Here is a 9,710-nt window from a genome sequence, read left to right on the forward strand (position 1 = left end):
CCAGCCAAGTGTAACTTGTTGAGAAGTTTCTGGTTCTGACTGGTTTTTACTACCTTCTGATTCAAACACATTGTCATGACATTTGCATGGGAAGGTGACATGTTCACAGTGAAAAGGAAACTTGCCACGTGGGACGTGAACACAGAATGCAATCTCTCTTTCTCACTGAGGAGTAGTGCTATTAATACTAATGAAAATGCGCAAGTAAATGAAAAGGTGCTTAAAAAGTACCCGGCATACAAGAGGCACTTAATAAATGTTAGATGTTATCAATTTATTATTATTTTTAATAAGAATGATGCTTCTTTTCTACTTGCCCACCTTGCCAAAAAGGATCTTTTTCCCCCATATTCCTCAGATATGTTTGGACAAAAGGACAAGATCTAAGATTAAATTATGCAATTCTCTGGCTTCACTGACACTCCCCATGGGTTTTCTGGAAGAACCTTGGGCAGGCAAGACGCACTTGAAGTTTTCTCGGGCATGTACGAAGTGCTCTGGTTGAGTAAACTGTCATCACACTGAACCTGGTCTTTTAGGGAGGCAATCTGAAACCCTAATTGTTTTCAAAATTTTTCTGCTCTTGGAAACCACTTTATTTCCTGGTGGCATTTAATTCTATCAGTTTTCTGAACACAAAAGAAAGGAAGTTGTTTACAACCAGTATCTCTGTATAAAAGAAGTACAAAGTCTTCTAATAGATCTCGTCTACATAGATAAGGGTAATTTTGATCATATTTCCTAATACAGATGCTTTACAATGCTCACTTGATTATCTGTTGTATTGTACTTTAACAATTATGAAAAAAATGTGAGGTCGATGGTTCAGTGTAAGGCAGTCACCGATGTTACAGAGATAACTACGATGTGTAGACTCATCAGTTATTTCTAACTTTTCTTTTATTTCCCCTTTAGGCTAGGAGGTAGTAAAGTATAATGATTACGGGGCCAGGATTAGGAATCCAAGGGTCTTGAGTTGCTGTTTTATAGTTCTGCAACTTTGGGCCCATTACTTATTCTTTTTGAATCTCATTTCCTTATCTACAGAGTGAGCAAATTAATAGCCTTACCACGAAATCACTGTAAGCGTTAAATAAAATATTATATGAGAAAGTGCTCTGTAAAGCGTTCAGTTACAGGTTCAGAAAACCCAACCCAAACACTTTAAGCAAAATGAGAATGTATTAGCTTTCATAATGAAGAGTCGGAGCTTCAGGCATGCCTCCATCTAAGGGCTCCAACATTGTCATCGAGTCCAGATTTCACGGTACTTTCATTTCACTTCCGTCCCCATCGGCCCTATCCTCGGACAGGTCCTCCGTTAGCCGGCAAGGTGGCTGCAACAGCTTCAGTCTTTCTCTTCCAGCTTCAAGTCCAGGCGGAAAGAGAGGATACCTCTCCTCCGGCAGTCCTAGCGAAAGTGTCCTTGCATTTCATTGGCTCTGAATAGAGTATCCCGGAACCAGTGCAGCATTGTGATTGGTCACAAGCCCACTTCTGTAGCACAGGGTGGAGTCAGTTCCCCCTGCCTGGACTGAAAATGCCGTGGTTTCCAAGAAGGAAATTGGAGGTGCTATTGCCGAGGACGGGGAAACTCAGTTTGCCAGGGTCAGGGTGAGAAAAAAGGCAAATTTCTCCTAGAAGACCATAAAAATGAAAGCGAATATGGACTTTAACAGCAATCCTAGAATATCGTATGGAGATCATTCTTGGACCTTAAAAGAAATAAAGTTAGGTCAAATGAAGAAAATGCCTCCTGGTACTGTAGTCATGAACTTATATATTATTATTTCAAGAACTGAATGAAAATACAGATTTTAAAAAAGTTTTGATGAAAGATTCACAATGAGAAACCAGAATGTTTTGGGGATGGGGCGGCGTGGGAAGTGGCATCTGGAACTGTGAAAAGTCAATAGTTGAGGACATCTACTCCCATTAGCAGAATGCAGAGCAGCAAGGATTGAGCAGACAAGGCTTGAGTTTTCAGTTAGTGGAGGGATGGGTGGCGCGGCAGAAGGGTCTGGAGTCTCCGAGTTCCCAGTCGTCTCCGAGTTCCCAGTCGTCTCCGTCTTATCTTGGGGAATGGCTGGTCCCAGACAAAGATCTTCAGTTTGAGCTCCTCCTGACAAGCAGTGGTTCCCAAACCTGGCTGCTCACTAAAACGACCAGCATTTTTGAAAAGATGATTCCAGGAAGCTCCTGCTGGCCATCGATTCACTCAGCCTGGGGTGGGGCCCAGAAATCTGGATTTTGACAAAGTTTTATGCAGCCAAGACTACTGTTTGTGTCTCCAGGGGCCCTGTCCATCCCTCCCCAGCTGCACTCCCCACTTTGTACTGGACAGATCTGTTGACACCGCTGTTCCTTCCCCAGAGTACGGACCGACCGCAGGGGGCAGAGACTTGTGCAGCTTCGGGTACTCGGCACAGGCGCGGCACTGGGCGTGGAGTGTTTGTTGAAGGAAGGCTGGAGGACACACAAGCAGGCAGCAGACAAGCCGCCTTTTCTCATGTGGGCTTTATTTGGGAAAGAAAAACTTCTATTTCTGGAAGAAGCTGAGGTGGTTGAGAAAAGATCATGGCAGCAAAGGAGGAAAGGCCACTGGGGAAGGAATCAGCTCAAGGTTCCCCCAGACTCTTAAAAAGATTCCTCCATAACTTTAGTAACAGAGCAACAACGACGGTGATGACAATTATTTATGAGTGCCACTGCATGCCAGGCACTGGTCAGTATTATATCCCCACTTACAGATGAGGGGAGGGAGGCACAGGGCACACCAGGAGGAAGAAACACAGCTGGGACTCTACAGCCTGAGCGAGGAACTGCCACCCCACCTGCCTCTCACGTCTCACAGGTGTGGCGGCATAGTTCTGAGAAAACATCATGCATATCTGTCAGGTGCCCATCTGGATCGTAGGAGCATCCAGCAAAAATGAGTCAATAGCTGAGGAAATCGGGAGGGAGCAAAGGGCCGCTTCAGAAAGAAACCATTGTACATCTCTCCAAACAGGCTGTTTTCAGTCCAGTTTTTATTCCCCTGTTGCTATGTGCTAAAGGTCACTAGCTACGTCTGCACAAACCTGTGAAGTTGGAGGAGAAAGCAACAGAAGAGAAGGAGGCGAGGCAGTTCTGCAAAGGCCAGCCTGGCCTGCTTGCCCTCCCTAACTGGCCCAATGACCTTCTTTCCTCCAAGTGGCCACTCCCCTGGGCGGCTTTCCCACACGCCCTCCAAAAGCTCCGCTCTAGGAGTCAGGCTGCATTTCTGCGATCGGCTGGCTGGGTCCTGCTTCCTACTTCTCAGGCAGAAAAGCTCTCTTGGAAGAGCTGGAAAGGTGGGTGCCAAGTTCAGGTTCATTTCACTCTTCTCTGAGTGTGCTTATTTTAAGTTTGAAACCGGGGTGGAGCATCGGGCCTAACTTGGGAAAGTATTTAATCATCTTCTTGAGAAACACAATGATGGAGCCTGGCTGCTCTGAGGGGGTTAGTGGGGAGATGGTGTGAGGAAGGCAAGGGGGACATAAGGATGCTTTGAATCTGCAAGGGCCGGGTGGAGAGGACTTTAGTGTTAGGAAGAGAAATCTGCAGGGAGGAAGTTTGCTCCCTCTGGATGTTACATGCCTCTGGTGGTGGGAGCTACTGAGGAAAAGCTACCTGCTTGGGAAGGCACAGAGGGGAGGGCCTGGTGGCTCTGGCTCACAGCCAGCTCTCCTTCTAGGAGAGAGCCAAGAAATTAAAACACACCGGGCATCAGAAGGGCTGCCACCTTCCCAGATCCAGACTTGGGAAGGAGGCACAGGCTCGGCGGCCTCTTCTGTGCCCTTTCTCTGATAGTCTTGCCTTCTGCTCCAGACCAGGCATACAGCAGGCCCTGAAAAAAACCATTTCGCTTGCTTATCCACAGCTCAAACGAAGGGGGTGACTGTGCAAGAAAGATGAGCCTTATGCGGGCTGACCTCAGGGGATAGAAGGCAAAGGCTTAAGAAACAAAGAGTCAGGGCATACCTGGGATTCAGAAAGCATTTTCTTTCTGTTAAGAGAAAAACATCTCTATAGCATGTTAATTATTACTCAAGTGTTCCTGAAAAAGAACAATCTGGTTTTGCTCTATGTTTTTAAGGAAGAACTTTCCAATCTATACTGAGCCATCCTGAGGAGGACTGCCTTGAAAGGAGTAGGGTGGTCCCTGATGACAGAAAGCTTGAGGCCAAGGCCCAGAAGGGTGGTCCCCCATTTCTGCAGCCGCTTCCTGGGGCTTCGGCGTAGTAAGCCACACCAGGCCACATCGGTGATGGCTGGCTACCTTGATGTCACTTTTTGGGCTTCTCTTCCTACCTGCCACTTCTTGGAGCCTTTCCTGAGCTCTCCCCCCTCCCACAGTTTTACTATCCTTTCTCAGCTAAGGGACCTGAAATCTCTATCAGTCGTTTGTCTCCAATCACTAAGAAAAGAGCTGCCATTTGCTGAGAACGTTTTTAGGTACCAGGCTCTGAGCTAAGTGCCTAGGATGACAGCCATTCAGTGTGGTGTCTACACCTGGGGCTTGGAGCAGACCATACACTTTCCGATCTTGCTCTCAGTTATTATCGAATGTGTAACCTTGAGCAAGACACTTGCCTTTCTGCACCTCAGTTTCCCCAAACTTCAGGATGGGTGTGATAATAATACCTACCCCACATGGCTCTTGTGAGGCTCACGTGAGTGAACACATGCCTGGCACATGTGTTCAATGAATGTTAGCAGTCTGAATGGTGTCTTGTAAGCCTCACAACAAGCCGCGAAGGGAACTGTCATTATCTCTATTTGCAGATAAGAAAACTGAGGCTCAAAGAGGAGGTAAGGCCTTACTCGAATTTGCAGCCCAGCATTTTCTCTGCTACTCTGCAATAAAAGTGACAATAACAGCTAACCCTGAGAGAGTAAGTGGCAGAGTTGGGCTTCAGATCTAGGCAGTGAGTATCAGAATCCATTCGTTTAATCACCCTACCAGATTGCCTTGCTGTAATGGTTATGGAAAAAATAAATATTCTACCCCGGCATCGACTTTTAGGATGGCATGTGCTTTGGGGTTGGAGAAGGCCTTTGCAAATGCAGCTGACCCTCAAACCAGTTCTTTGGAGGGAGCACTGGTCCCTGTGGGCAGACGTAAAAATGTGAAAACAGCCTGGCATATAACATCTCATTTAATCATCGCCTGCTCCTCTGTGGTGTTACCGGCCTTATTTTACAAGTGGCTGAGAAAGAGTCGTACCTTCTCCCACGATGTCACAGTTATTATATGTTGGGCTTAGGATTCGAATCTGTGTCAGACTCTAAAATCCCTGGCTGGTTCCCAGAATCTTTGATGGAATTTAAAACAACAAAATAAAAATTCCCACCTACTGAATCAGAATCTCTCAGGGCGGGGCCTGGGACTCTGATTTTTAAGAACCAGAATCTGATGCACAGCCAACACTGAGAAACTTTCCCAGCTACGCTGCCTCTTCCAAGCGCCACAGTCATGTTTCCAGCTGTCTGCTGAACATCCCACCTGGGCACTCAGCAGCATCCTCTCCTCCTTCTCCTCGGGGCTTCAGACCACCGTCCAGGCACCCAGTCTCCCCGGCTGGGAGCTCAGTCATCCTGCAGTGCTCCAGCTCCTTCCCTCCTACCCGGGCTTCCCATGATGTCTCCCCCACCCACGCCCTCTTCTACCTCTGCTGCCTCTGCCTTGGAGCAAGCCTTCGTCATTGCTGGTTTGGGGTACTGCAGCAGCCTCCCAATTCCTCTTCCTCTGACTGTCTCTGTTTCCTTCTCTGTCTCCATCTCTCCTTAGGCTATTCCCATTCCTTCTCTCCATCCCCTCCATTTCCAAAGTCCAGCCCAAATCCTCTCTCCTGCCAGACTTAATGAACTAAAAACTATCTCATCACCCACTTTTCTGCTCAAAAACGTTCACCGGCACAAGCCTCCCAGTGAATATCCACACTCGGCACAGTAAAACCAGACCCTCAGTCCCTGGCTCAACTCCTTCCCGGTGGCACAGGCCATGTCCCAGCCACACTGAATTGTCCCCCGACCCCCAAACAAACTGTGTCCTTCCACAGCTAATGAACATGTCATGTTCTTCTTCCTGCCTAAAATGGGCTTCCAGCCTAGCTTGGCTGAAAAGCTCCTCTATTTGTCTTGGGGGACCCAGCTCAAAGTCACCTCTTCTGGGAAGTATTCCTGGAGGTTCCCGGGGTGATGGGCACTACTTCCTCTGTCCTTCCCCAGCACAAGGCTGCATCTTCAATCACAGGATAGAATTGGAATAATTTGAGAACATCAAATTAGTGAACTCCTCATTCAACAATCACATATTAAATGTCTTCTGCTGCCAGGTGCTGGGGATACTGAGGCATAAAAGTTTCTGTCTTCCAGTCTACTGAGTATGGCAGAGAAGAGGGCCTAGAGCACTTCAGACAGAGGGCACAGCAGTGCAAAGACTAAGAAGGCCTGGGCGGCAAGTCATGCATGCCTGTGAGGGAGGATGCTTAAAGACAGTGGCAGGCTGTGAGGAGGGAAGGCGAGGCGAGAGGGGAGGTCTGCAAGGGCCGGGAGATTCCGCCTCATGTGCCCTGAGACCCCCCCATGCATGCACACAGGCTTTGAGAGGACCATGATCAGACTTGTGCTGATCCTGAGATCCCTGAGAGGTTTGGTTTGGCCTTTTTTTTTTGAGATTTTTGTGTCGTCCAACTTTACAACTACATCATTTAACACAATTCCTGGAACACAAGCCCTGGAGACACGTGGGCCGAAAGAATGAATGAATGCACGCTGGGCAAGGGTGACCCTTGGAGGGGACGGGCTAGCACCAAAGACCTGGGGTCCCTGAGCATCTAACCTCTAAGCCTCGCTCCGCCCCCACCCCGGGGGTGCCTGCAGGTGCCCCCCTCCAGCCATGCTGTCATTGCTGTGTGCCTGCTTGCTCCTGGTGGCCTGCGCCTCGGAAGGCAGCTTCGACATGGAGGACCAGATCCGCGACATTCACGCCAAAGTGATGGAGATCTGGCAGGAGATGACCGGGGGGCGGGCGGTCCGCGGAAGCAGCGCGGACCCCACACTGCACGCCGCCTGCGAAGTGCGGCCATCGGCCTCTCTGGACGCCTCGGAGCCCCAGGTGACCGGCCGCGTGCTCTTCAGGCAGCTGGCGCCCGGCGCCCGGCTCGAGGCCTTCTTCGCGCTGGAGGGCTTCCCGGCCGAGCCCAACGTCTCCAGCCGCGCCATCCACGTGCACCAGTTCGGGGATATGAGCCAGGGCTGTGAGTCCACCGGGCCGCACTACAACCCGCTGGCGGTGCAGCACCCGCAGCACCCGGGCGACTTCGGCAACTTCGTGGTGCGCGACGGCAGCCTCTGGAAGCACCGCGCCGGCCTCGCCGCCTCGCTCAGCGGCCCGCACTCGATCGTGGGCCGCGCCGTGGTGGTGCACGCGGGCGAGGACGACATGGGCCGCGGCGGCAACGCGGCCAGCCTGGAGAACGGCAACGCGGGCCGACGGCTGGCCTGCTGCGTCGTGGGCCTGTGCGGGCCGGCGCCCTGGGAGCGCCAGGCGCAGGAGCACGCGGAGCGCAAGAAGCAGCGGTGGGCGAGGGCGTGCCAGGCCGCTTGAGCGCGCGCCACCCGGCAGGCGGCGGGCGGGCCCCGGCGCGCCCCAGACCCTCTCCACGCCCCGACCCTCTCCACGCCCCGACCCTCCTCGAGTTCTCCAAGATCCCCTCGATGTGCCCCAAACCGCGACCCCACCTTGATCTTCTCACTCTGTGCCCGAGACACCCTCTACCCTGAAGTGCCACTTCTGCCATAGCTGAGGTCTCCCCCCAAATCCCCTCCACCCTGAGGTGTCCGACCATGTATGCTGGGACACACCCCTCCATCCAGAGGGCAGCTTTCACCCTCAGATACCCTCACCCCACTCTGAGCCCTCAGAGGTACCCCGCTGTATACTATATACCCCACCTACCCTGAGGGTCTCCTCCACACCTGAGGTCGCGTTCCACCCCGACACCCCTTACTCTCACCTCAGGAGTCCTGAGGTACCTCTATGCCCTAAGGACCCAACCTCCCCACCCCTTAGGTTCCTCCTAGGCATTCTGAGACCCCTTCCTGAGGTCGCCTCGGGTCCACCCCGCTCCTCACCCATCACCAAGGTGAGCCCTGCAGGTATGTGCAACCTGCAGTTAGGCGCCCCTGCCCAGAATCTTCAGCTGTCCCTACCTTTACCACCCCGCAGGAGAGCATCTCCCTTTGGGGGCTGGTTGGCAATTTTCATGTTGTGCATTAAAAACTCAGCAACTCAGTACTACATCGGGGCCTTGGTTACTTTTTTTGTTTGAGACTTCTCTCCCTGGCTCAGTTACAACTTGAAAATAGCAAAGACATTTCCCAAATCCCTGTAGGACTTCTTCTCATCCTCCTCTCCTCAGTTCTGCTGGCAACAATGTTCAGTCACTCATTGTCCTGGGACGTGAGAAAAACAAATTCAGCTTCCTGGGCGACATCCCGGAGCTGTGGAATGCCACCAGAGAGGAGGAAATCTGTTTGCAGTAAGCTTCGGGGGGTTTCTGATACTAGAGCCACTGGCCTGGCATGAGGTGAGTGGCAACTCATCTGGGCTGTGTGACTCCTCACATCTGCCTCTAAGTGCAGACTGAGGTCCGTTTCCCAGGTGGCAGAGACAGGGTCAGTGAGGCAACGTCACCGAGCAAGTTACAAGGAGGTTGGTGTTGGCATCTGAAGTTGTCAGCCTTTTCCACAACCAGGAAGATAATGACCTCCTTGACACAAAGACTGTGGGAAGCAGTGGGATTCAATGGCAGCCTGATTTCGATTCGAGGCTTGCTGGAGTTCGGCCTCTTTTTGAAAATCCTAATCTATAATCCTAATCTAGATTAGTTTTGTGTATCTACCCGCCTTTACAGAACAAAAGTATTCATAATAACTTTTTAACCTCCCGGAGTAGACCCACTTCCTAGCTGTGGCTTTTCTACCTTGGTTACTTAGAAGCTGCTGCCATTTCTCCCAGACTCTTAAGGCAGTGAGTCAAACTGCACCTTAGCCAGAAACCCATCCCCAGTGGTTATTTTTATCTCTTACTAGGACTAATTCGTTATTGTAAAATCTTTCCTTGAACCTAAGTGATAACTTGAGAGAAAGGCTATTGCCTGGTGACTTTGATCCACTAGCAGGTTTCCACCAGTTTGAAATAGTAACTTGAACCGTCCAGGTCAGCACTGAAAGGGAATTAGCAAACTGAGTCTTTAAATATCCTGATCTCAAATAGATGTATTCGCCTAACCCCACAATTAATAGTTGTGAAACGAGGCAGAGATTACATAGGGACACGCGATGGAGAGGAAATAAATGCCAAACGTGCCATCTTCGACTCTGTTGCCTAGCTTATAGGTTAATTCAGGATCATCGAGGGAGGTTTGCACTTATTTTTCAGAAGGAGGCTGGCGCTTCTTGTCACTTACCTTCTGTCTCAGTCCATTTGGGTGGCTGTCACAAAATCCGGCAGGAGTAGCTTGGAACAACAGAAATGTATTTCACAGTCCTGGAGGCTGGAAGTCCAAGATCGTGGCACCAGCATGGTTGGGTGAGGGTGCATTGCTGGTTCTTCTTTGCCGTGTCCTCACATGGTGGGAGGGGTGAGGGATATCTCTGGAACCCCTTTTATAAGGCATTGA

The 9,710-nt window shown here is 50.5% G+C and overlaps 1 protein-coding gene across 3 annotated transcripts; it reads left to right on the forward strand.

The window, feature by feature from the left end:
• Positions 1-3,218: 3,218 nt before the first annotated feature.
• SOD3 (superoxide dismutase 3) lies at positions 3,219-8,326 on the forward strand. Of its 3 annotated transcripts, XM_011365257.2 has the most exons (3): positions 3,219-3,332; positions 4,807-4,833; positions 6,907-8,326. In XM_011365257.2, exon 3 carries the CDS (start codon positions 6,923-6,925, stop codon positions 7,631-7,633), a length of 711 nt encoding a protein of 236 aa, XP_011363559.1. In that variant the 5' UTR covers positions 3,219-3,332; positions 4,807-4,833; positions 6,907-6,922; the 3' UTR covers positions 7,634-8,326. The 3 variants fall into 3 exon arrangements, with proteins under 3 accessions (XP_011363559.1, XP_011363548.1, XP_011363569.1); XM_011365246.2 differs by lacking the exon at positions 4,807-4,833; XM_011365267.2 differs by lacking the exon at positions 3,219-3,332 and having other exon boundaries at positions 4,831-4,949.
• Positions 8,327-9,710: the final 1,384 nt, after the last annotated feature.

The sequence above is a fragment of the Pteropus vampyrus genome, unplaced genomic scaffold (assembly GCF_000151845.1).
Source record: "Pteropus vampyrus isolate Shadow unplaced genomic scaffold, Pvam_2.0 Scaffold5, whole genome shotgun sequence".
NCBI classification, from domain to species: Eukaryota; Metazoa; Chordata; class Mammalia; order Chiroptera; family Pteropodidae; genus Pteropus; species Pteropus vampyrus.